Here is a 27,785-nt window from a genome sequence, read left to right on the forward strand (position 1 = left end):
AGGTAGAGACCATATTGCCGTCTAGAGAAGAGCAGGGAGTCATCAGCAACACTGGAGCGGCATGTCTCAAATGAAGAGGTACACTTACAGCAGAGTGAGTCACAAACAGGTAAATAATTATACAAATACCTTAACCTTGTGTCTGTTATTTATTTTCTGTGTACCTTAAAGAAGGATATGTCTTTGTGTAATGTCAAATGATATTGGATATTGATGGTTCCATCTGGCTGAGTTGCTTTGTATTTGGGGGAAGAATAACATCAGATTGGGACTGTGCTCTCCTAAGTAGTATAGCGTGACTGGAAGTGTACTGAAATGACACATGATGATATCACTCAGTGAGCTCATTTTTGGGATCTAGAGTTAATTAATCTGTTATTCAATTCAGCACTCAGTAAGAATGTATGTGTATCTGTCATTTCTTTATTTTATATCTTCATTATTATTATAATATATGATTTCTTTACATTTTAACAATGTTGAAAATGTTTTAAGCAAACACGGTATCTAACACTTCATCCAGTCATCCTATTTCAGCCTGCTTGACTATAATCTAATCCCATCTCCAACAATCTTGCAAAGAAATACAGAACAGCTAATTTTATGTTTTTACAGTGTCTAAAATGATGGACTTCTGCAGGATACATCAGAGTTTACTGGTTTAGTACAAGTGTATGAGTGTGTGTGTGTGTGTGTGTGTGTGTCATTCACATACACCTAGCTGTCCACATCATGTAAAAGATCATACCAGGCCACATTCTTCCACTGCTCTATGGTTCTGATGCTTATGTGACCATGGTCAGCAAGGTCAGCATGAGCTCTCTGACCAGTCTGCAGCTACACAGCCCCATATGCAGCAAGCTGCAATGTACTGTGTGTTCTGACATCTTTCGATCATAGCCAACATGAACTTTTTTCAACAACTGGTGCTACAGTAGCTCTTCTGTGGAATTGGACCACATGGGATAATCTTTACTTCCCAACACTCTAAGCACATCAGTGAGACTTGGGAGTCCATGACCTTGTCTCTAGTTTACTGGTTGTCCTTCCTTGGACCACTTTTGGTTTATAATAACTACTGCAACAAACAATAAGAACTGCTGTTTTGGAATTACTGGGACTCAGTCATCTAGCCATCACAATTCAGACCTTGTCAAAGTTGCTATTTTAAGATCCTTACTCTTGCCCATTTTCTAAAACATCAACTGACTCTTCACTTGCTCGATAGTGGAAGTCATTGGCAAGAGTTATCATGGCACCATGGCCTACATCGGCAATACACTCTTTGCTTCGGGGAAATGGGTAGGAGTCATACTGGAAGCCAGAGGAAAGAACTATGGCATGGTGCAAGGCAAGCGCTACTTCACCTGGCTTGAGAAACACGGGATATTTGTGGGGCAGTCACAGGTAAACACACACACACACACACACACATATATATATATATATATGTGTGTGTGTGTGTGTGTATAAAATGTATGTGTTTTTTTATAATAGTAATATTTATGATAATTATTTTATTTTATGATATTTTTTTACGATAGTATTATTCAATATACATCTACATCCTAAAGTAACGTAAACGTTAATAGTATGTTATCTGGGAGGTGACGCTTTTGCACAGCACGTGATCTATGCTCCGCCCACCACACGTTGACGATTTAAACCGTTGAAGCGGTCTGACTGAAGCTGTACTAAAGGCGCCTGGGCCTACACAGAAGAATAATAATAACAACACTGGAGAGTTGTTTAGGCTCTTCTCTTTCATTTTCCGTCTGTCACTGTTCGACTGGAATTGAACTTAATTTAATCGAATCTAGCTGAAATAGTTAACATGAGACTTCGATCGAGAGTTATTTCCCTGGAGAGCCCGTCGTCTCAGAGCAGCTCCCAGCGCCGTCGTCAGCCGGATCTGAGAGGAGAGCCGCGGGTCGAGCAGAGTCCGGCTCAGGCTCTGTCTCAGGTGAGCCTTTTACTGACCAGACTGAAAACACTGAACATAAAGTTATACAATGAAAATAACATTGGTTTGCTATTTACCAGGGTAATACAGCTAGCTTACATTTCCACTGAGCAGTTAGCCTTTCCTCTTTCTATAGAAAGCTAGGTAGTTATCTTAACTGTTGTGTTTGTTATTGTTCCCAGTTAGGTTAACTTGTTTGCTACTTAGCTTCCCAACACTGCTTATATTATAATACCAACTGGCTTACAAAATAACGCAATGTTAAATCTTAGATAAAGCTAGTATATGATACTGTCTTTAGCAGTAAGCGTTCAAATCAACCAGCAGATAAAAAAAAAAAGAAGTTTTGCTAACAATAAAGGTAAGCTTCCTGTTAGCTGACTGCTAATCCGGGTCTACAGAGCTCCAGTGTCTGGCAGTAAATATATCTGATCTTAACAGCTGCTTTCTCACACTGGCTGGACATTTAATATCACTTTTACATTCAGGTTTGAAATATCTTGCAACTGGCATATATTAATTTAGATAACTATAGCTTGAGCACTGTAGGAATTATTGTATAGTCAAATGCAAGCAGTTGTAAGAGTTCCCTTGAAGTGTCTTCCTGCAAGAAATATTAGAATTTGCTTCAAAATTGTGGTGTTTTCTAAATGATTGTGCATGTATAGTAATTAGTATACAAATCTATATACACTATATTGCCAAAAGTTTTTGAATTCAGGTGTTCAGATCACTTCCATGGCCACAGGTGTATAAAATCGAGCACCTAGGCATGCAGACTGCTTCTACAAACATTTGTGACAGAATGGGTCGCTTGATGCTGTGATAGGTTGCCGCCTGTGAAATTTCCTCACTACTAAATATTCCACGGTAACGTGTTAATGGTATTATAAAAAAAGTGGAAGCAGTTGGGAAGTCAGCCACGAAGTGGTAGGCCACGTAAAATCACAGAGCAGGGTCAGTGCATACTGAGGCTCACAGTGAGCAGAAGTCGACTTTCTGCAGAGTCGATAGCTACAGACCTTCAAACCTCGTGTGGCCTTCAGATTAGTTCAAAAAGAACTAGAGCATAGAGAGCTTCATGGAATGGGTTTGCATGGCCGAGCAGCTGCATCCAAGCCTTACATCACCAATTGCAATGCAAAGCATTAGATGCAGTGGTGTAAAGCACACTGCCACTGGACTCTAGAGCCCATTTCTGTTCCAACATGACTGCACACCGGTGCACAAAGCAAGGTCCATAAAGACATGGATGACCGAGTTTGGTGTGGAGGAACTTGACTGGAGTCCTGACCTCAACCCGATAGAACACCTTTGGGATGAATTAGAGCGGAGACTGCATGCCAGGCCTTCTCGTCTAACATCAGTGCCTGACCTCACAAACGCGCTTTTAGAGGAATGGTCAAATATTCACATAAACACACTCCTAAATCTTGTGGAAAGCCTACCCAGAAAAGTTGCAGCTGTTATAGCCACAAAGGGCAAGCCAACACCATATTAAATGTTCCATGCACCATGTTCACATGCATGTAATAGCAGACATGCCAAAACCTTAGGCAATATTTTGTCTGTTTGTATCTATATGTGTGTGTAAGCACTCAAGTACTTTATTAGGAACACTTGGTAGTGTATAAAATCCTACAGATACGGCTCAGCAGCTTCAGGAGTTGTTCACGTTAACCATTAGCACAGGGAGAAAATGTGATCTCAGTGATTCTGCCTCTTTTCAGTGTTGTATGGAAATCTGACTCCTTTACACACAGCTAGCACCAAGACCATACATGGAAGCGTTATATGAACTTAAATGTATCAACACAAAGTGAAGTAGTTTGGATAAAGGATGAAGAAAACATGGCCGATTCTTTTAACTTGGAAGCTCCTGGGGATTCGACAGCATTAGGAGTAAAGCTACGATGCTGCCAAAGTAAAACCAGTGAATGAATCTATCCTGCTGCAGGAAGATGCAGGACGAGTGAGCAGTAGACATTTCTTATTAGTGCAAGTGGTGAACATGAGCTTCAAGGTAGACAATGGTAAAGAAGAATTAAAAAGAAAAAAATATGGAACTTGACAGTGTGTTCAGTCAAGCTTATCGTTCAGTGATTTTTCAGTGGCCTTCCCAGTCACTGGATCTGAATGTGGTACACAGAGATTTACAGCATGAAAGCACCCCTGAAAAATCTACAGGAATTGTGTGATTGCAATTATGTCAACATGGACCACGATCTCAATGATGTGTCTCCCACATCATTACAACACCTGTTTGGCCATCGTCCGTTGACCTTTCTCATCAACAAGGCATTTCTTTACAAAGAACCGACACTCTCTGGATGTTTTTTTTGTTTGTTTGTTTGTTTTGTTTTTCACCAAAACTCTAGAGACTGTTGTGTGTGAAAGTTCCAGTAGATCTGGGGTAGAAATACTCAAAACAACCAGCAATCATGTCACAGTCTGAATCACTGAGATTGACTGAGAATGTCTTGTGGAATGCTGTGTAGAATTGAGTTTTGAGAGCAAAGGCCCTGTAATCTCTAGTGATGTGTTTCTAGCTTGAAAAGCCTTTCCTGCCACAGAAAAGGCTTATAATAGAGTGCTCAGTGAGTGTATAACCATCATTGATGATAACTGTGTGAAAAATTACTTGTCATGTTCATTTCATCTGTATATTTTTGTCTGTGTTCAGAACGTCCAGGTTTTAAAGGATTGCTCCAATTTGTACTGTGATACCATTCCAACTGCAGTGAAGCGCCCACACTTAAGACATAGAAGGAAACGGGTTCTACCATTACATGAGAGTAAAGGTAAAAATAAAAAATTGTGTAAAATTGTTTCATCTATGTATTTGTAGACTCAAAATAACCATCCGCTATGGAGTGTGAGGTGTGATTTTAACTCTATGCTCTTCATTCAGCAGAATCTGACTTTAAGACACCCGTGCGGTATCTCCAGGAAAGGCGGTACTCGGTCAATCCTGCTGCACGTAGCCTTTATTCTCCTGTTGTTGGTTTTGTCACACCCGTTAAAGACAGTAAGTACCTAAACTGCTGTCGCAAGCATGCAACATGACAATATTAAGTGTTGACACTGTGTACTAATAAAATAAAATTACACTGTACAGATGAATCCATTATTATCGCCATACATACATTACAGCACAGTGGAATACTTTTCTTCACATATCCCAGCTGAGGAAGTTGGTCAGAGCACATAAGTCATAAATAAAGAACATTTATTCCGAAGAACTGAATCATGCTATAGAGTTATAAACATGCTATAAAGCTCTTACTTCTTGATCATAGTTGTATATTTAGCAATGCTGTAGGATATCCATTGTCGGTATTTCTCTTTGATAGATGAGAGGACAAAGCATTGTGCACTGTTCAGCCCTGAGCTGTGTGTTTTCGGATACAGTGCCGTCAGCTCCCTGTCAGAAGATGAGGAGAATGATAAGGTGTTCAGCCCGTGAGTGTCACTTTCCCAGGAACAGGGTTTCATATCGCTTGATTGTGTTTAATGCTTCAATGCGTTCTGATCAATGTTTAGAGAATTATGAAAGCAGTGTGTGAAATACAGCAGTATCTGCTTTCATGTTCATGCAATGTTGCCCCACAGATTCACATTCATCAAAAACATTCCAAACCAGTCGCAACAGTCCAGAGCAGTTTCGACTCTCCGGGACATACCACCAAGGACAAGAAGCACACCTGCAGCCACCATGGTGCTCGATCTGGTGAGCTTTTTAAATATGTCATCTTTCATAGGCAGCTGTTTGTTTCTGCATAAAATCTTTATTATTGAATAGTTATAATTGTGTAACTGGATATATAATGTTTGTTTTTTTTTTTGGCTCCCTCTCCAGGATGAAACCCTTGTGTTCAGCTCCCTTAATAGAATCGAGGATGCAGAGTACACATTTAACACAGTCTTTCAAGCTCAAGAATACAAGGTTATTGAGGCTCTCCTTTCATCCCAGCCATACCAACATTTCCCTGCATGCACCAGTGTGGTTAATTGGAAAGCATACTTAAAGGATTAACCTTCTGTAGTGTTCGCCGTGCTTATTTACAGATTTTCATTTTCTTTTACACATAGGTGTATGTGGTTCTCAGGCCATATGTGAATGAGTTTCTGCAAGCTATGATGAAGCATTTTGAGGTAAATTGACTTTATTTATAAACTAGTGCGCTATATTAAAGTATGTATTTCTGTGGTTTTCTGTTGGTGTAAACTGTATAAACCATGAAAATGTGAAGAGTTATTATCTCTACTCCAAACTGTGTATTATCACGTAACGCACATTTTCTGCCTGCAACAACTTTAACTATTTCAATGCGTTTCATCTTCTGTAGATGTTTGTTTACACTTCTGCTAAAAAGGAGTATGCGGAAATGATAGTGGACATACTGGACCCAAGGAAAAAAATATTCAGGTATGGTGCTTAATCTTTCTGTGTAAAATTGTATTACTAATGATGATCATTAATTTCAATAATCACTGATATGTAATTTCTTTTCCTCCCCTTTTCTTTTTCCTGAAGACATCGTCTATATCAGGATGACTGCGCATGCGTTCTTGGACACTATATTAAGGACTTGGGGGTGCTGGAAAGGGATCTTTCAAAAACTGTGATTCTGGGCAACGCACCCCACACTTTCCCATACCATGTATAAGTGCTTCCACAATCTTTACAACAGTGTTCCCAAATCATTTCACATTTATTATTATTACTTTGTGATGAGAGTTTTGTTGGCACTTTACTCTATTTATTTTATTTTTCTGTCTTCCAGCTGATGAACATGATTCCAATAAAAAGCTGGTGTGGAGATAAAGAGGACAAGGAGCTCCAGAGGCTCGTCCCTTACTTGGAAAAGCTCACCCAAGCTGTAAGCTCTCATTTGTGTCACTCTTGTTAGACTGTTCAGTTAAATGTACAACCATAAACAGTGTATGACAGGAAAAATATTTACACTGATCCCAATAAAAAGTATGATGTGTTGAAAAAGTGTTTAAAACAGTGTTTATAATTAACTGGTTACATTCTTATTTTGAACATTAAGATGTATTCAATTTCATTAAATTATTCATTTTTTAGAATGACTTCAGGACGGTGCTCAAGAGGAGGACGGCACATCTTCACAGTCTGCTCGCTGAAGACTAAAATCCTGTGCTGTTTGTTTGTGTATATATTTTCCTGTAGTATATTATTTTGGATGTAATATAGGCTGAATCATTTCAAAATGCTAGTCATTTAACTCATTTTATCTGCTTCCAGCCATGCCTCATTTAGGCTGGTTGCTGTCATTTGAAATGTTGTTCATTTTTTAAATTATTGTGAACATTTGATTATTATTTTTTTGCTAATTTATTATTGCTGTTTCTCACATGACACTTTAAAATACACGGTGTGTCCGAATGCCCTGGATTCTTCTACTTTAATAATTTTCTTCAAAAAATAAACTTTGGTCTTTTTAACATTTCTGTCCGAATGTTAAAATGGTCACACAAGACAAATAGTCACAAATGTACACTGTTTTTACAGTTTTATGCATTGTGTTACTGCCAACAGTACTTGTTGTGCTGAAGTCCAGTGCTTTAAATGTTGTTGCACAGTGAAATGAAATTCAGCATTGTGAATTGCTTTTAAAGGTGCCAGCAAAACATTCACTTCTGACACACGTTTACAAGGGTGGACTAAAGTAACCGAAGGTGGACAAGAGCAGAGAACTGCAGAGAAGAGTGGATAATGGCAGGGAAGTGGGATGACGAAAAATGGGTGAACAGCAAACAATCATGAACAATGATAGAAAAGTGTGTACATAAAGGTGAACAAAGAACAATTGGTGAATAAAGAGAGAAATGCAAAAGGAAACTTGGTATGGAGGACCTCCCAGTGGCCTGCACAGAACCCTGCCCTCATCCCTATTGAAATCCTTTGGGATGAACACATACACTAACCAGGCATAACATTATGAACACCTGCCTAATACTGTGTTGCTCCCCCTATTGCTGCCAAAACAGCCCTGACCCGTCATGCCCAGTGTATTCTGATATCTTTCTATCAGAACCAGCATTAACTTCTTCAGCAATTTGAACAACAGTAGCTGTTGGATCGGACCACATGAGCCAGCCTTCACTCCCCACATGCATCAATGATGCCACCCTTGATCCTGTCTCTGGTTCACCACTGTTCCTTCCTTGGACCACTTTTGATAGATCCTGACCACTGCAGACCGGGAACACCCCACAAGAGCTGCAGTTTTGGAGATGCCCTGATCCAGTCGTCTAGCCATCACAATCTGGCATAACAAACAATGTTATGCCTGATTGGTGTATTCCCACAGACACATTGGGTCCAGATTTGTATTTTAAGTTCAAGATTTTGGAACAGGAGGTCTCATATTAGTGAAAAGAAGCCTAGTGTGGCAAGTCTCATATGGGTGGCATGGTCAGGTGTCCAAACTTTAAAGAATGTCCACCACAGCAACATATTCCAACTTGAAGATAAGAAGTCATTTACAACTCTCAGGATAAGGTAAAGTTAAAGTAGAGATGGCTTTGGAATGCTACTTCTGGTAGCAAATACATCTGAAAATGGTTTATTGATATCTATATGACATGATATTCAATAAATAATGACAATGTGCAGGAATTTGTCTGGAAGCTGCCACGATTGCGCCACAGTCTTTTCCACACCCGGCAGATGGAGTCGTATTTACGCGTATGACTTTCCCATAACTAGAGAAGAAGACGCACCGGAAGTTGTATTATGTAAAGATGGCGGCGTTGGTCAGTGAGTATCGCAACAACCAAATCTTACATGTTTTAGTTTTTAAAACAGAACTGTATGAATTAATCTGCACTACGACAATTAATCAGTCATTACAACATAACTCTGTAGTTAAAATAGGCGTTAATGTCGTTCATCTTGTAGTTACCTTAGCATTTTGCTCCCTGACCTTGTTATGTAGCCAGCTAACGGCTAGCAAAGCTGCAAATGACCAGACCTGTGGATGGTTCTCTAATGTCTTTCTGCATTACTTGAAAATTGAAATAATGGCATTTTAGTTTTTGCATACTCCAGTGTCTTTCTTGTAGCAAGATATTTTAGGGGGTCGGTCAATATAACTCGGAGCTAGAAAGCTAGATTTCGCTGCATTAGTGAAAAAGCCATATCAATCAACATATAAAGACGTTAGAACTGCTAGAGTCATATCGTATGTAGGACAATAGTGAAACGCTGGTGCCTTTAAGTTCGAGTTATCATGTAAAAAATTTTTTTTGCGATATACACCGAGCAGGCATAACATTATGACCACTTGCCTAATATTGTGTTGGTCCCCCTTGTGCTGCCAAAACAGCTCTGACCCGTCGAGGCATGGACTCCACTAGATCCCTGAAGGTCTGCTGTGGTATCTGGCACCAAGATGTTAGCAGCAGATCCTTTAAGTCCTCCATTGCCCCACATCGCAACTTACAGGACTTAAAGGATACTTTTGGTAGATCCTGACCACTGCAGACTGGGAACACCCCACAAGAGCTGCAGTTTTGGAGATGCTCTGATCCAGTCGTCTAGCCTTCACAATTTGGCGTTTGTCACATTCGCGCAAATCCTTATGCTTGCCCATTTTTCCTGCTTCTAATACATCAACTTTGAGGACAAAATGTTCAGTTGCTGCCTAATATATCCCACCCACTAACAGATGCCATGATGAGGAGATAATCAGTGTTATTCACTTCACCTGGCACTGCACATAATGTTATGGCTGATCGGTGTATATAATTACGGTATTTCTATCAGGAATTATACAGGTGATGTATTTAAAACATATTTGCCCCCAAGACATTTTTTTAGTGCAGGTTGTGCAGCAGAGCTTGTTGCATCAGTCAAAGTACACCAAACAGTTGTGCCACTTAAAGTGTAAGGTAGCATGCAAATGTTTCTTGTTCTGCATTGTTTAGAAGGTTATGCATTTGTCCCAGTTCTTCAATTTTCTCTACAATACTGATATTAGAGGTCAGGGTATTTCTAGTACCCAATACTTGTGCATTGCTAACATTCTCCCAGTAACCCAGCTGACCCTGTGCAAGCTCTTTATGTTGCTCTTTATATTTAGTGGCTTCGCACCCAAATGAATTAACATGATATCTCAGAGGTATTTTGAAAGCACTGGTAATAACAGTAATGTCCCTCTTTTTCAGCTCCTCGCCTTGCCACACTTGGCTTTTTTTCAATAAGGTGAGACCTGACTGATTACGTTATCAAGGTTACATTGCATTTCAGACTGCTTTGTTAGGTAAAAAACCTGGATTTTGCATTATTTTAACATATTTTGTAATCAAACATTGATCTCTATTACAGACCCATTTCTTCATTTGCTGCCCAGAAATCAGTTGTGTTCAAGAACACAAAGAATGATGAAACTAAGAGGTATGGGGACATTGTACAGATTGTGGATTTAATGGCAGCTCCAGAATTATTTACACCCTTGGTAAAGATTTATAAAAGCTTATTGGGATGCTGCTGATAATGAACTTAATCTCAGATGGAAAATATGAGTGGAAACATAAGTAAGTTTCTTCTTGGGGAACAAAAAACACCTTATCAAAAATCATCTAAGATAATATCATGACTTTTGTCTCAATTGCTGTTAATATGAGTGGACACAGAGGCTCCATTTCTTTAGCAATTTATCAATATGGGGAAGATCAGAATATCTACAAATGGTAAAAATTCTCTTTGGTACCTGCTGAGGGAGCTGTGTGCACTATAACCATAGCTGCTGTTTCTGTCCAATTTGCAGCCTGATTGCATTCAGACAGAAAAGCACTGCTGTGGCATCGAAGTCCACCTCAGCAGTCAGCAGCAAAGCTGAATATGTCATCACCAAGCTTGATGATCTGGTGAACTGGGCACGCAGAGTAAGTATTGTTCCTTTTTGGCTCACTTTCTTGATTCATTTAACAGATAGTTTGTGATAATTTCCTGCCTGTTCCATAGAGCTCCTTGTGGCCCATGACCTTTGGCTTGGCGTGTTGCGCTGTGGAGATGATGCACATGGCAGCACCTCGCTACGACATGGATCGCTTTGGAGTTGTGTTCAGAGCCAGCCCGAGACAGGCTGACGTCATGATCGTCGCTGGTACGCTTACCAACAAGATGGCTCCTGCTTTACGTAAGGTATGATGTGGAATTAGTGTTACATAAGGCACAAATAATTATACATGTTGCACTGTTACTAAAGGGGAAAGTATACTGAATTTACTGACATACTTTATTGAGTCAGTTAAACTGGAAAGTTGACATTACTTACACACTACAATATCTGGCTTTTTTATCAAGCTGGATATAAACAGAAATTTACATAAAGCATTTACAGAAAGAAATATGATTCATGAAAATCCAGTTAGTTCAGTAAAACTGAATTTGTGAACATTTGCATACATAAGTGGTCCACCTACACATTCACACAATTATCTTATCAGCCAATCACAAAAATATGTTATCTCAGTGGTTTTGATCGTGGCTTGATTGTTCATGCCAGATGGGCATGTTTGGGTATTTCTGCAACTGACAGTGTATAGTTTGCACAGAATGGTGGAATAAAGAAAAAACATAGTCAGCAGCAGTTCTGTGGACAGAAACAACTTGTTGATGAGAGAGATCAACGGAGAATGGCCAGACTTGTTCAGAAACTGACAGAAAGATTACAATAATGTCTATAACCAGTGTATTACTGTGGTGAGCACTAAAGCATTTCAGAATGTGTTAAGCCTTGAGGTGAATTGGCTATAACAACAGAAGACCACAGCGGGTTCCACTTCTCTCAGCCAAGAACAGAAAGCTGAATTCTTGGCAAAACTTTAATGACCGATAAATAAAGTTCCTTGTTGCAATAAAATATATCAAAGGACAGAGGGAAAAGAAATTCCATGATGCAACATGGAAATACTGTATTTCATGAGTCAAATAGTCACATATGGAACAGTTGAGTGTATAAATACCCATGCACACCTCCGCCCATTATTTAGATCTATTAAGAAAACAAAATGCATTGTTTCTAATTGATTGTGTAGTGATGCTATGAAAGCAATGTTCAATCATTCTTTGTTGCTGTAGGTGTATGATCAGATGCCTGAGCCCAGATACGTCATTTCTATGGGAAGGTAAGTACAGCTATTTGTCTTCCTCAGACCTTAATGCTATAACTTTAACATGTTATGTAAATTAATGGGTGGTGTGTTGGTTCCATGTCACTACAAGTAGAACACAGCACCTACATGCAGCTGTAGTGGACATTGATCTTTTTATGATGTCTGCACAAAAATATATCTGCAACAAATCCAACAAGATCTTGGTCCTTTTGATTATCCAGCACCAGAAACGTCAAACGTATTTGAAAGGTGGACAGGAGCAGAGCAGGCTGAATTTTACTTAAGTGAGGAGAGCAGCTGCTTTATATGCCTTCGGTTGTACGTTCATATGTCTTATATTCAAGTCACCTGTTGTCTAGTTCTGCTAGATATAAATCTATAGATGTCACATAATAATGAAAAGAATATAATAATAATAACAACAAGAAGTAGGGACTGTTTAAGCAGTGCATGTCAAGTAAGGAAAACAAACAAGATTGGGGATGTAGCCATAGAAAAGGTAGCAATGATGTGATGTGAAGCATTTATTAGTACCTTTAACATCTGCAGAAATATGTTAGTACCCATTATAGCAGCTGTAAATGGCTATATACTACTTCTATTTTTCATTTCCCTTTTGTTTTATCTCTTGAACATAATATGAATGAATAAAACCCATAAAATCAATGAATAAAATTAATATTTAAATATAAACCTAGGATTTGTATTACAGCCAACACTACTCTTATAAAAAAAATGGAATAAATACCTTCTGATTAGTCAGATTCAAGTGTTTAGCAGTGCTCTTGTGTACAGTGTTTTATATTGAAGCATTGAGAATTATATTTCTGTATGTGAAATGAATGTAGGTGTTTTCTGGTCTCTGGGGTAAAAGCAGTCCTTTACACACTCTCTGCCCCACTTACACACTCTGCTCCACTTGCACCTAATGCATCATCCAAAATCACTAATGTAGTGTATGGAGCAGTCTCTGCACTTCAGCATGCAAAAGCAGATATGAACCAAAAACAAATCATAACCTTTATATATAAAACCATTTTATGCCATGATTTCTGAGGAAGGCCATGACATTTGTCACCATGGTCTTTCAGGATTTTATGGCTTTCAGAGGTGAGCTAAATGAGCTCAGCCTGCCAGGATTAGAGATAATCTGCAATTAAGCTAACCCTTACACTGCAATTAAGATATGGTCCCTGCTTTTAACCCTGGGTAGAGGCACATTTCCCACTCATCATTTAGAAGCGGGGTTAGCTGCTTTTTACCCAAGGTCCTGAAACCCTGCTCTGAAGCAGAGTTAGCAGTGTTGCAGTCTATGAAAGTTAGACTAAGAAAAAAAAAAGTTAAACCAGCGTTTAGGAACAGTACAGTATTAAACATTACATTATGAATAGCCAGGATTAATTGTTAACCCCGGGTAAAGTATGTGCCATGTTAACCATGAAACAAGATAACACAGGATTATGTTTACCTAGAGTATACAATGATCCAGAGGGAACTATTTCAAGCATGAATAGCCTGAGACTGTAATTTTATGTGACCCTCACAAATCAAGCTTAGCTCACATAGTAGCTGTCAGTGGTACAATTTTATATGATATGATATTGTATGAAACGATGTCTTTTTGCCGTTGTAGTTGTGCTAATGGTGGAGGATACTATCACTATTCCTATTCAGTGGTCAGAGGCTGTGACAGAATTGTCCCTGTGGACATTTATGTTCCAGGTATGTTCCTTAAAATAGTTTTTAATTGAATATTTCAGTATAAGATTCTTTTTAAAAAGTCAGTTTTACAGTATTCTACAATCATATCAACTTGTGCAAAACTAAGTATGATAGAAGTAATAAACAGTTTCAAACATAATCTGATGTGTTTATCTTTTTCTCTCGAAGGCTGTCCACCGACTGCCGAGGCTCTGCTTTATGGAACACTGCAGTTGCAGAGGAAAATTAAGCGAGAAAAGAAACTGAGAATTTGGTATCGCAAATGAGATGTGCTATCACCGGTGTTGTAAATGTTCTATTTAATGTAACAATTTGTTGTACTTGGAAAGTAGTCAGGAGCTGCTTGTGGTACATCTCCTCCTCTTTACAGTTACAATAAAGGACTATCAATTGTACCAGTATTCTATTGTCCTTTAATGCTTTTCTTATAAAGCACAGCTGGAGGGAGTGCTTAGGGTTACAAATTTGGCCCAGACACTATGCCAAAGTGTTAGTAGTTGTACTATCCGTATTGCATGTGTTGCTTTCCCATAGTGTAACCTGTAAAAGTTGGACTTTTGCTGAAGCTTATCATGTGGTGACTTGATAGACACGGGCAATAAAATGCTTCTTAGAATTCACATAATCTAAAGCAGTACACCTCATCCGATAAGATGCATATGGCATTTTTTGGCAATGTGCAACCCACAACACAATTGTGACCAATGATAAATAAACACAAAAGAAGTTTTATTTAATGGCTGCACACAAGTATGTCAATACTTTCAAATAATTAAAAAAAAAATATATTTTTGCTCTTAATTTGCCATCCACTAGCTAGCTATCTCCTCACATACACACACACCAATATATTTTGACCTATATTACAGAGGAGTCTTAGAAATGATTAAACAATGTTAAACACACAGTTTTCTGGGGCTGCATCTCAAATATTCTTCTACACTATGCTTGAGATCACTAGGTATTAATGGTACTAGGAAGTGCCATTAAACACTGATCAGGCATAACATTATGACCACCTGCCTAATATTGTGTTGGTCCCCCCTTTTGCTGCCAAAACAGCTCTGACCCGTCGAGGCATGGACTCCACTAGATCCCTGAAGGTGTGCTGTGGTATCTGGCACCAAGATGTTAGCAGCAGATCCTTTAAGTCCTAAAGGATCTGCCCATGGAGTCCACACCTCCCAATTTACAGGACTTAAAGTAGATACTTTTGGTAGATACTGACCACTGCAGACCAGGAACACCCCACAAGAGCTGCAGTTTTGGAGATGCTCTAATCCACTTGTCATGCACATTTGTCATCACAATTTGGCCCTTGTTAAACTCACTCAAATCCTTACGCTTGCCCATTTTTCCTGCTTCTAACACATCAACTTTGAGGACAAAATGTTCACTTGCTGCCTAATATATCCCACCCACTATCAGGTGCCATGATGCGGAGATCATCAGTGTTGTTCATTTCACCTGGCACTGCTCATAATGTTATGCATGATCGGTGTATTACATCTTATGTAGGGCTGAATATGAAAGTGAAGATGTGAATATGAAAACTTTCTAGATAGATAGTGACCAGAAATCCTTACTGTGAGTATTAAAAAAAAAGAGTATGAAGTATTAAATTGGCAACAATAAATGGCTTACATTGTTTAAATGGCAGGCCTTTTTCAACACATGAGAAAAGAAACATTATTGTACCACTTTTTGATCCATTTTTGTGCCCATTTCAGACAGACATTAATCAGGACGTCTGTGCAAGTGACTAAACAATCAATAGACTGCACTATTTTAACCTAATTTGCATGGCACCTGCATAGGAAGTGCGACTGTGGAGCTGAGCCGAAGTGTGCAATTCCGTCCAGTTTTGATGACCACAAAGGGATGTTTTTCTTTAAATGCATAAAGCACTCAGTGCCTCACTGACCTATTTTTTTCCCTTTATTATGAGAAGGTGCCACTGACTGCCATCAGGATGTGCATTTAATCTGAATGCTATTTTAGTGATTATAAGGTCAGACTTTAAAACCTTTTCATTTTCCAGACTAAATGGAAACGTATAGTGCTGTTACAGTCTAGACCACAGATGTCCAGTTTTATCCATAAAGGGTCTGTGTGAGTGCAGGTTTTCATTTCAGTCAACACCTGATTCCACCTGTTTAATCAGTTGACCTTGGCTTTTTCAACAGACTCAGGTGTAGCTTCTTCTTGTTTGAAATAAAAGCCTGCACCCTCACCGACCCTTTCCAGATAAGATTGGTCACCCATTATGTGCACTTCATGCCAGGTTTATAATGCTGTTGACACTTCTATAAAAATTGGAAAAGCCATGGTCTTATTATTAGCGTTGAACCACTGAAAGCACTTGCTGATGGTTCATTCATCATCCCTGGGTCATAATCAAGATTATATTTCTTCTTATGGACATGGAATTGATCATTGTGATATAATACTTGGATCATAATTGTACAGTCTTGTGCTTTTATTTGCATGTACATTTATGCACTTTTCATAACCCCCACTATAGAATTTCAATTATACAAAATTTTTGTCATTTTTTATACTTTTCCTATACAACAGATAGCATTTTTTAAAAATTCCAAAAGACAAAAAGCACAGTAGATGGGTTTGTATACAAGCAGCCTGTGTTTGTAGCTTATTCTTTAAGTATAGTTGGTGTAATCATTTTGTTGAAGGAATAGTATTTGCATTCGCTTGGTGGATTGATGTCCATCAGTGTGGTGCTAATATTCTCCTTTTTGAAACCAGCTTCCAGCAGCTGAGGCACCTGTGATTCCTGAAAAAGAAGCACACACACTCTCTGTAAGTCTACGATTTAAGTATAAGATTTAATATCAATTCACTGGGCTTAGCATACACACCTGGAACATTTTGTCTATGTTGTCATATTTGGACTTGAGCAGCTCGCCCCAGGAGGTGAGGTTGCAGTAGGTGAGGACGCCACCAGACTTCAGCAGCCTCTTAGCATGGGCCTGGGACATGTTTAAATGATATTGAAACAAGGAAGAATGACAAAAAAAGAGAAAATAACGATGTTGTCTTACATTTGTGTAGTTAAGGCTCGTCCATAAGGGGAAGTAAGGCAGAGAAAGTAAATTTTTTCCCCCATTAACATCTCTGTACATATTAAATGCTTTTTTAATGCTTATTATGTGTTATGAATAACCAATATGTTTAAGTGCTATTTAATAGCAAATAAATAAAAGCCAACATTCTTTTATTTTGCTCGTCTTCCTAGATGGTGCAGAATTACGTGTGCCATCAAGTTTTCATTGCACCTAGTGGTCACAAATAGAAATTGCAAAGAGCACTAATAGAGGACCATTGAGACAGGAATCACGCTGCCCCATGCTCACTCTATGGACATGTTCAGTGGTGGAGGATCAGCTGAAAGAACAGTAAATTGGGCTACTTTTAAAATTTGGCTGCCGAGAATATTACATTATAGAAAAAATAATAAAAATTTCCACAAAGTGCTATTGCAGACAGTGTGGCTATGATGTACAAAATTATTTCTATTGTAAGCTATGTTGCAAAGATTAGGAGAGGGAATCTGAAATGGGGATTATAGAGTGGATAATATCTATATATCAAAAATGCAAGTACACAAAGGTGACTTTGCCTGGAAAAGATACCATAATGAATTCCGTAATGAATCTCTGATTTGTAATGCTTGATTTTTTGTGGGGGGCTACTTTCAAGGGTTTATTTTTTTATTTATTTTTTTGTAGTTTGTATGATAGGGTAAGTTGGGTTGTAAATTTTGCTTAAACATACTAGAACTGCTAAATACTTAGAGGATTCTCAAAAAATGTACTTGATTGCTGCCTATAGCATGTCAAGTGTGATAATCTCTGGACTTCATTGTGTTTGATGCTGTGTCAATACTATTGTCCTCCTGCCCCTATGGAAATGAGCCACTGCTGGATTTGGTCCTGTCAAATGCAACTTGTATTTAGCATTATAGGTGTCTAGCATACTTGATCACTATACCTTAATGAAGTTAAACTGGTGAGTATGCCATGTTTCCTCTGACAAAGGATATGTGTCATATAGGATTCCTGTAAGAAAAATGGCATATAAGCATTTAAAAAAATAATAATAATAATAAAAAATAATAATAATTTTGCAATTTGATTGCATGAAGTACACTGTGTAATTTCTCTAACCATCAAAGTGACCATCAGGGAGGGTAGGAACCACCTCTTCCCACAGGCCTTTAAGAGGAACAATCTGTATGGATAATAATAAATAATTAATTAAAGTTATTGTCAATCCTTTAGACAAAATGAAATAAATGTGCAAAGAGTACATTGTTTATTTTTACCTTGTGTGGCTGGGACTTGGCCCATTCCTGCAACCTCTGGAATACACCGTCATTGCACTCAATAATCCAGTGTTCCTCAATAGGAAAAGATTCAAGTTTAGTGGCAGCTATAGCCATGCCGAAGCCAATCTCAAGGACACGTCCACCTACAGAGCAGAACATAAGAAGGGTGACTTTCATCACTATACTCTTATCATTAGAAATGATTACTGCTTCTTAATGATTACACAACTAAGGTATGATTGACTGCTTTACTGTAAGTTAGAAGTGGACATGAGAAACACTACACGAGGTGTAGGGTGCACCATGGACACCATGGTATTTCGGAGAAGGATAAAAATAGACGAGTAAAACAGCCCCTGCAGTGCCTCAGTCAGGGTTTGAACGTGATTTTGGAGTCCCTTCAAAATACTTCAAAGACGGTATAGAAAAATAGAGACTGCCATTTTAATAGTGAAACTATTTGAAGCGTTTTGCATTTAAATTGTCAACTTTCTCTATTATGGCTAATTGTGAAAAGGTGCGAGCATTGATTCTGTAGGTAGAGAACCATTTATAATGTTCCTTCACATGATATTTTTCTAGGACAATGGTTCTGGGACACTGATTTTTAAAAATAAAACTTTTTTAAAAAAAGAAAAAGATTTTTACTTTACTTTGTTGGAAATCACAACCCATTATTTCTAAAGCTACTATATTTACAATAATTTTTAAAAAAATGTATTATTAAATATTAGCTTGTTAGACTGGTCACTTCAGGTGAATTGGCTTGGACCCAAAACTTAATGTCTCAAAAACATATTGCTTGTAAATAATGTCATGCTTGGTAGAAATAACTTGAGGAAAAGTCCTAAAGCTGCAATAAACAGCCAAAAAAAGTACAGTATTAATGTATTTGCATAGATGAATAACGTTTAAAGGATTGTGAAATGTATTCATGGTTTGAAGGGAAGAAAGGATTCAGATCCACTGGAAGCAACCTTTAACCTGCATGTTTGTCACTGCATAAGTGTTCATGAGGGGAAGTTCCAATGTTAAGTCCAAATCTCATAATTTATACATTCACTTTGTTTACAACTTTGATGCCACTTTTGTTCAATGTGTGCATGTTATGTAAGTGCACGCGGACATGTTGATTACTCTGGCACTTTCTATTATGTGCAGAATTAACGTTGATCTGTAAATAGGGATTCAAGGACTGGTCTGTGAAGGCGTTAAGAGCCGTAGTTCATTTACCTTTCGACGCTGCGACTGTAGCGAGAGAGTGCATGTAAGGAGTCTCCCAGCGCTCCATGACAGGTTTCCCCAAGATCTCGAGGTGCGTGTCGGTCTCATTGTAATCTGCGCTCGCGTCGTGCCAGCCTTGCTTGCAGTTCTCTCCTTTGGAGAAAATCGGCTCTGCGGTGGACATTTCTCCTATTTAATATGAATAGTTGAGTATGTTTTTTTTTTTGGATGAGGGAGGAGTAGATATGCTGTGCTCAGGCACGTGGGCTGAAAAAGAGAAGGGTGGCCTTGCGGAGAGTGTTATATGTTGAAAGAAGTGCTGATTCTGCAGGAGGCTGTACAATAAGCTGTACTTTAACTGGGCTACTGTGATAAGGAGCAAGAAGGAGGCGGTCACATTGCTAAGGCAGCTGGAACTGCACGTTCACAATGTCAAGAGAACAGCTGTAACTTTCACTTATGTATCACGTTTGGTATCCTTCCGCCTGGGAGAGTAACTACGTCCAAACATAGACTTAATACGTCAAAAATAGACATTTGACATACGATTTAGCACACAAGAATAACCTTTGGACCTTCGTATAATGCGTCTACAAAGCGCAGACCACGGAATGCGGGTCTTTAAGTGCATATGGAAATAACAGCAGCGCCTGTGAGTGCGTTGGAGACCGTAGATGGAATGTGGGCGTGTCTTCGACTTCAATACATGTGAATACAATAAAATGTGGCCTTTTTTTTTAGCTAGACAGCTAACTTGAGAGGATTTCTCAGATTTTATGTGATATCCATAAATAATGTAACCAGGTTTAAACATTTTTTAGTGAGGTCAATCTTGAGGAAATGTGTTGTTATTAGGTTATGTGTTATTATGAAATCGCATTATTAACAAAACATATCAAAACACCGAATAAGCAATGCATCAATTTTTTGTCAACCCATCCCACCCCTGGTAGAAATCATGCCAACCCATCCCACCCGTGGTAGAAATCACCCCAACCCATCCCACCCCTGGTAGAAATCACCCCAACCCAGCCCACCATGGTAGAAATAACAACCAAACAATCCCACCCTCAGTAGAAATCACCCCAACCCATCCCACCCCTGGCAGAAATCACCCCAACCCATCCCACCCCTGGTAGAAATCACCCCAACCCATCCCACCCCTGGTAGAAATCACCCCAACCCAGCCCACCGTGGTAGAAATCACCCCAACCCATCCCACCCCTGGTAGAAATCACCCCAACCCATCCCACCCCTGGTAGACTTAAAAAAATAAAATATAATGTAGAATAAAATACATTGTAATAAACATGACCTTAAAAAAAATAATAATAATGAAGTACATTTTTTACAATGATTATAAAAAAGATGACACAACCTTAGAAGCACAATGCCATAAATGTACAGTTTTCACATTAGATCCATGTATATGAGAAGTTCTATTGATACACTGTAATGTCCAACAAATATACAGGCCAGGTTCATCTGTCCATTGTGTGACGAGGATTCCAATGGTTGACTAGCCATTTTTTTGCCGCTGTGAGAGCAGCTAACAGTAAACATCTTGGATGGACAAGGTGAGGTCCCTGATGCGGAGTCAGACATATCTCTCTACCCAAAATATATTGTAACATAATTTTTAAAAATAATTTTTAATCTGTTACTTTTTCCTCCCATATTTTTCCATAAACTACCCTGACTTAAATTTAATATATTTTTGGTTTAAAAGAGAGCCTAAGTTTGGCTACCTGTGTATTTTAGTCTCCAAATAAATAGGCAACTACACTGTATCTTAGAGGGACCCAGAAAAGATGAAAATTATTTGGATACTTCAGTGTCCCTGTGTATACTGTGGTGTAAAATACTGGAAACCCAAATGTACAGCATTAAAACCAATGCCATTTGTCAGCTGGTTTTAAGATTAATTAACCTTTGACACTGAGATTATTAGGACCTTATGGACCTAATTCTTCCTGCAGCAGATGGCAAAATTGTAGAGTTAACTGTTGCAGTTGTCTCACTGTTGTTACTTGTGGTCTTCCTGCAAGCCCCATTGATAGCTAACTCACCCATTGATGAATGGGCTAATGGACTTAAGAAGTCATCTGTGCCATCTGTGCAGAAGGCTGCTGCTGCCATTACATACATGCATATATATACACTATGTTGCCAAATGTTTTGGGACGTCTGCCTTTACCTGCACATGAATTTAATATGGAGTTGTCCTGCCCTTTGCAGCTATAACAGCTTTAACTCTTCTGGGAAGGCTTTCCACAAGGTCTAGGAGCGTATTCATGGGAATTTTTGACCATTCCTCTAGAAGTACATTTTTGAGGTCAGGCACTGATGCTGGACGAGAAGGTCTGGCTCACAGTCTCTGCTCTAATTCATCCCGAAGATGTTCTATCATGTTGAGGTCAGGACTCTGTGAAGTTCCTCCAAACCAAACTCACTCATCCATGTCTTTTTGGACCTTGCACTGTGCACTGGTGTGCAGTCATGTTGGAACAGGAATGGAGCCATCCCCAAACTGTTCCCACAAAGTTGGGAGCATGAAATTGTCCAAAATGTATTGGTATGCTGAAGCATTAAGAGTTTATTTCACTGGAACTAAGGTTCCAAGCCCAACCCCTGAATTCAATGATTTAGAAGGGTGTCCCAAAACCGTTGGCAATATAGTGTACATAAATGATTGTGAGTGACTCCACAAACCTACTATTTTACCAAAGATCAATTTTACCAATGATCACAGAAAAAAACACCAACGTTTAAGATTATTTAAGATTTAAGATAAGATTACATAAGAATTGTGCTTGGCCTCAGTGAACCTATGTGTGCCTGCTAAACCTGCAATTTTATTTATGCCTCAGTCAGGTTGTTAACAAAGCAAGCCACTCCTTCACCGTTTTCAACACTAAGCCAAGAACTACAACCTACCAGCTATAGACAGCACATTTACTTGTCACATTTCACATTTATTTGCCACTAACTTGCCAAAAAAATCCAAACAAAAAATTAATAAGATATAATGTCATGAAATCATTCTGATGGTTATAGCTTGTGCCGGAAAGCTCACTAATGCACTGTGTTCGCAAGTTTAATTACCCTTTGAAAGGCAGTGCAAAAAAAAAAAAAACACTTCAAAAAATCCAGTATGCTTCAAGATTTGGAAGCTTGTGAAGTATACTATAACTAGCAGCCGCTCTGTTTGTTGTATATATACAGTATATTGCACACTTGCTGGTTGGAATTAGAATCTAATATTCAAGATTCAAAGAACTGTATTAATCCCAGGGGTAAATTCCTTTGCCATGTTACAGTTACTCCAATAAAAATATAAGAGAAATCTAAGAGAAAGAAAGAAATATATACAAAAAATATATATAAAAAACTGTAAAATAGAATAAATAAATAAATATAATGAGATATATCTGCAGGTTTATCCCACTTTTTAGGTCACTTGTAATCAATATCTCGGGAAAACACCATGGAAACAAAGTGGTTTTCAGAGCTAGGTACTGAAGGTTCATCACACCCTGTTCTTAAAATTTATTCAAGACTTTAGTTTAAAGCTGTTAACATTTGTGTAGTTTGTGTGTTCCCATTAGAAGCAGAGATTATTGCTTATGGTTTTGGCACCATTTTCACCAGTCTAACAGCCTTTTCCTGTGAAAATAAATAGGTCTTGACTGTGTTAAATGACATAAAATGCAACATTTTTGCAAGATTATTTCTTGAACTGACATATGGAGTACCATCAGAGTCCTTCTAATAAAGTCTGACTGCTCTGCGGCCATCTTGGCAACATTCTGGATGGTTATTTTTGTCAGTCATGCATAGCTTTATCTATTTAAAAAAGTAGTGACCCTTATTCCAGAAACAGACTGACAAGGTGACGTTTCAAACCCAGATTTGAAAATGCTGGTAAAGTCTAACAAAATGTGTTTAGAATTATGTGTGACGTTTCAGTTAAATAACACACAAAAAACATATTTTTCAGGTTTGATCAGACTATTGAGCGTACATGTAGCTACATAATTAATCCTGGACGGCAGCTGATTATGAATCAGATCATTAGGGAGCTCAGGCAGTGATGTTGTAGGAGTGAGGAGGTCTAGAGTTCATCTCAAAGCTGTTCAGTAGGGTTGAGGTCAGGGCTCTATGCAGGACACTTTAGTTCTATCACTTCAAACGTAACATACCATGTCTTCATAGAGTTTGCTTTGTGCATAGGTTCATCGTTAATCTGTATAGTTGTGTGCTTTCCATTTGTGGCAACAGTTTGGGGAAGAACAACATATGGGTATAATGGTCAGGTTTCTGCTTCAAACCCAATAATGTTGAAAGTGTAGACTTTTTTTATCATTGACAAAAAAGACAAAACGCAATAACAATATTTAGTTTTTACATTTTACTATGCGCAGTATAGTATTAACAACACCGACAGTTTACTGGCCCACAGTTCAAGCTACAACCGAATTTTAGAAGAACAGACTGAGGTTTTTACGTTTATCATTTACTCTCTCATCAGTCCTCCATTCAGAGTTTAGATAAACTACATTATCACATTCCAATGGCTGAAAACTGATATTCATAATCTACAAGTCAAAGTACATAGTGTCAGATAACAGACTCCTACTAATCTTACAAAATTATGTAATAAAATTAATAAAATTTAAAAAAAAAAATCAGCTCCAGGATCTTTTCTTACCATTACCACTTCCTACAAAAAAATTAAATTAAATAAATAAAAAATAAAAACACTTATACCTGGCCATTAGTGATTCCAGCAAAACTTTATTGTAAGGTAATGTTTTACTGTGCTTTGTCCGTCCTGAAGATCCAGAATTTGCCCTTTACTCTTTCGTATTGCTCTTTCCCCCTAGTTTATTTGCTCCTCAGTCTGTTATGTCATGCCTGTTTTCTATATTAACTCTTACATTGCTTTTAATTTTGCATTAGAAATGGTGTTTAAATGTGTTATACTTTCTTTTATTTCTAGGAAAAAAACAGGAAGAATTAAGGTAATTATGTTCCATCCAGTGTTGTTGTTTGTTTTGTTTCATTTTGTTGAATTAAAAAATACTTATAGTTGTATACTCATAATTATATTTGCCTCTAATACTTGTTATTGAAATGTTATGTACTTAATGTGTGCTGGACAATTAAAAAAAGTTGGAACATTATGTAAAAATTCTTGTACATAACATACATTAACAATTCCAAATAAAACATATCCATATTGTAGCTGATGTTGAAGTTTAATGACTAGATACACTATATTGCCAAAGGTTTTGGGACACCCTTCCGCTTCTTCTTCTTCTTTCGGCTTTTCCCTTCAGGGGTCGCCATAGCGAGTCATCTTTCTCCACCTATCCCTATCTTCTGCATCCTCAACACTTGCACCCACTAGCTTCATATCCTCATTTAGTGCATCCATAACTGACTATTCGCATGATTAAATTTGGCAATGTTTTATACCGGATGCCCTTCCTGATGCAACCCTCTCTGTTTATCCGGGCTTGGGACCGGCACAGAACTCACTGGACTGTGACTCCCATGGCTAGATTTTTGGGACGCCCCTCCAAATCATTAAATTCAGGTGGGGTTGGGTTTGGCCCCTTAGTTCCAGTGAAAGAAACTCTTAATGCTTCAGCATACAAAGACATTTTGGACAGTTTCATGCTCCCAACTTTTGGGAGATGACCCCTTCCTGTTCCAACATGTCTACGCACCAGTGCACAAAGCAAGGTCCATAAAGACATAGCTGAGCATGTTTGGTGTTTAGGAACGTGCCTGGCCTACCCAGAGTCCTGACCTCAACCTGATAGAACATATTTAGGATGAATTAGAATGGAAACTGCGAGCCAGGCCTTCTCATCCAACATCAGTGCCTGACCTCACAAATGCACTTCTAGTCGAATGGTCAAAAATTCCCATAAACACAGTTGAAGCTGTTATAGCTGCAAAGGGCGGGCCAACTCTATATTAAATTCATGTGCATGTGAAGGCAGATGTCCCAAAACTTTTCTCAATATAGTGTATGTTTACCATAGAACTTTAGGATAAGTATGAATAAGGTCCAATCCTATTCAGACCACAGATCACAACATATTTTGTTAAATAAAAGCATTGCCTTTCTGCTGAGCTATTTTATTTTTTTAAGTTTCAGGATTTTAAGTTATTTATATTTCTTTATGTAAAAGTGTCAGTATAGCTTCTATATATAATATAAATCTGCTGCCAGTTATATGATAAAGTACAGTATGCAGATATAAATAACATGTGAGAAACACATTATAGGCAAATTGTTTATAACAGGAAAGACCATTAAAGGTATAGTTTGTAATATATATCATTGTCCTTGTAAAAATCCTTTTTGCCATGGATCTTACTGCTTTCTTCATTTCAGAATTCTGTTTATTTATTTATATACATTTCGATCTTCTTCTTCAGCTAGGAATCTCAGCTCCAACCCTTTACTTTGAAAGTCACAACACAAACAGAGTTTCAACAGGCAGAATAGGGGCAGTCGGGAAGAGGGAAAGGCTTGTTAATGTTTTTATTGACATTGCAATTCACCTTGAAAGCAGCAGAGGGACCCAACAATTACAAAGTGCTTCTTTAAATAATACAATATAAATTACAAACAATTCTGTTCTTTTTTCTTTCAAGAGAATAAAAGAGAATTCAAGAGAATAAAAGAGAATTAAGAAGATAAACTTTTGTCCACCACATTAATTGTATTTGAACTTCTTGTTGGTGCACTAGTTTTATAAAGTCCAGATTAAAATGTACTTATACTGTTATACTTTAGATATTGTGTATTTGATTATATATTATATATCTAATTCCTATAATAATAATAATAATAATAATAATAATAATTATTATTATTATTATTATTATTATTATTATTATTATTATTTATTATTATTTTATTATTAATTATTATTATTAATAATTATTGCAGCGATGCAGCAAGTTTCTCTCTCTCTCTCTCTCCCAAAAATGATGCACACCTTCTAACCAATGATATTTGTGTATTCTACTCTTCTGTAATATAGTAAAAACTAACCAGTCCAACAAAATGCAAAGGACTGTTATTTATGTTCAACATCATGGTCTGAAAGTGTTATTCCTCTTGTACCATGATGATTTGCCAACAATTATATATTTTTTAAATTATCAGTGAAGAACACATCAGGCTTTTTACCTATTTATAGTATTAATGTTATGAAACATCCTGTTATTACTTACACCGATCAGGCATAACATTATGTGCCTAATACTGTGTTGGTCTCCCTTTTGCTGCCAAAACAGCCCTGACCCATCATGCACTGTGTATTCTAACACCTTTCTATCAGAACCGGCATTAACTTCTTCAGCAGTTTGAGCAACAGTAGCTTGTCTGTTGGATCGGATCACACGGGTCAGCCTTTGCTTCCCACATGCATCAATGAGCCTTGGACGCCCATGACCCTGTCGCTGGTTCACCGCTGTTTTTTCCTTGGACCACTTTTGATAGATACTGACCACTGCAAACCAGGAACACCCCACAAGAGCTGCAGTTTTGGAGATGCTCTGATCCAGTGGTCTAGTCATCACAATCTGGCCCTTGTCAAACTCACTCAAATCCTTACGCTTGCCCATTTTCCCTGCTTCTAACACATCAACTTTAAGGACAAAATGTTCACTTGCTGCCTAATATATCCCACCCACTAACAGGTGCCATGATGAGGAGATAATCAGTGTTGTTCACTTCACCTGGCACTGCTCATAATGTTATGGCTGATCGGTAAATGTTATAGCAGCTATAATAACAGAAATCCAAACAGAAATCTTTGCCTTATCTAAGTTTTCTGTATTAAACGTCATTACCATTAAAAAAATCAAATTATTATTAGTTTTAATTTATACAAGTCCCTGTGTATGGACTGCTACTATAGAAATAACAAATGTATTAATATAAACCTGTATTTTATGTTACAGCCGAATCACTCTCAGATATTTGAATAAACAGCCCTTAAAAAAACTAAGCCTCGCTGTGGTATAACTGCAGTGAAGGCCATGACCAGTGTACAATGAAGGCTATGACCAGTGTGCAGTGAAGGCTATGACCAGTGTGTGCAGTGCAGACCATGACCAGTGTGTGCAGTGAAGGCTGTGACCAGTGTGCAGTGAAGGCCATGACCAGTGTGCAGTGAAGGCCATGACCAGTGTGCAGTGAAGGCTATGACCAGTGTGCAGTGAAGGCTATGACCAGTGTGCAGTGAAGGCTATGACCAGTGTGTCTCCGTTCTGACGACTACATTTCCCAACAGCCTTTGAGTCAGCAGCGCTGCCCCTGCTCGGCGGCCCCGTGGCTTCCCGTCA

General features: G+C 38.2%; 3 protein-coding genes across 4 annotated transcripts; 2 read left to right on the forward strand and 1 right to left on the reverse strand.

Annotated features, from left to right (window-relative positions):
* Positions 1-1,653: 1,653 nt before the first annotated feature.
* On the forward strand, positions 1,654-7,435 carry ctdspl3 (CTD (carboxy-terminal domain, RNA polymerase II, polypeptide A) small phosphatase like 3). Of its 2 annotated transcripts, none has more exons than XM_058400326.1 (11): positions 1,654-1,963; positions 4,647-4,764; positions 4,875-4,991; positions 5,317-5,425; positions 5,576-5,693; positions 5,823-5,909; positions 6,056-6,118; positions 6,313-6,392; positions 6,501-6,627; positions 6,751-6,846; positions 7,056-7,435. In XM_058400326.1, the coding sequence occupies exons 1-11, from the start codon at positions 1,835-1,837 to the stop codon at positions 7,119-7,121; spliced, it is 1,110 nt and encodes a 369-aa protein (XP_058256309.1). In that variant the 5' UTR covers positions 1,654-1,834; the 3' UTR covers positions 7,122-7,435. The 2 variants fall into 2 exon arrangements, with proteins under 2 accessions (XP_058256309.1, XP_058256310.1); XM_058400327.1 differs by having other exon boundaries at positions 4,878-4,991.
* Positions 7,436-8,663: 1,228 nt separating this feature from the next.
* ndufs7 (NADH:ubiquinone oxidoreductase core subunit S7) lies at positions 8,664-14,232 on the forward strand. Its single transcript, XM_058401641.1, has 8 exons — positions 8,664-8,753; positions 10,163-10,199; positions 10,323-10,391; positions 10,765-10,882; positions 10,962-11,141; positions 12,081-12,127; positions 13,749-13,837; positions 14,006-14,232. The coding sequence occupies exons 1-8, from the start codon at positions 8,738-8,740 to the stop codon at positions 14,101-14,103; spliced, it is 654 nt and encodes a 217-aa protein (XP_058257624.1). The 5' UTR covers positions 8,664-8,737; the 3' UTR covers positions 14,104-14,232.
* Positions 14,233-16,298: 2,066 nt separating this feature from the next.
* Positions 16,299-19,720, reverse strand: gamt (guanidinoacetate N-methyltransferase). The gene is made up of 6 exons (XM_058401640.1): positions 19,419-19,720; positions 18,183-18,328; positions 18,025-18,088; positions 17,849-17,916; positions 16,717-16,827; positions 16,299-16,631 (listed from the first exon to the last, which is right to left on the reverse strand). Exons 1-6 carry the CDS (start codon positions 19,591-19,593, stop codon positions 16,491-16,493), a joined length of 705 nt encoding a protein of 234 aa, XP_058257623.1. The 5' UTR covers positions 19,594-19,720; the 3' UTR covers positions 16,299-16,490.
* Positions 19,721-27,785: the final 8,065 nt, after the last annotated feature.

Source organism: Hemibagrus wyckioides, linkage group LG10, assembly GCF_019097595.1.
Source record: "Hemibagrus wyckioides isolate EC202008001 linkage group LG10, SWU_Hwy_1.0, whole genome shotgun sequence".
Lineage (NCBI taxonomy): Eukaryota > Metazoa > Chordata > Actinopteri > Siluriformes > Bagridae > Hemibagrus > Hemibagrus wyckioides.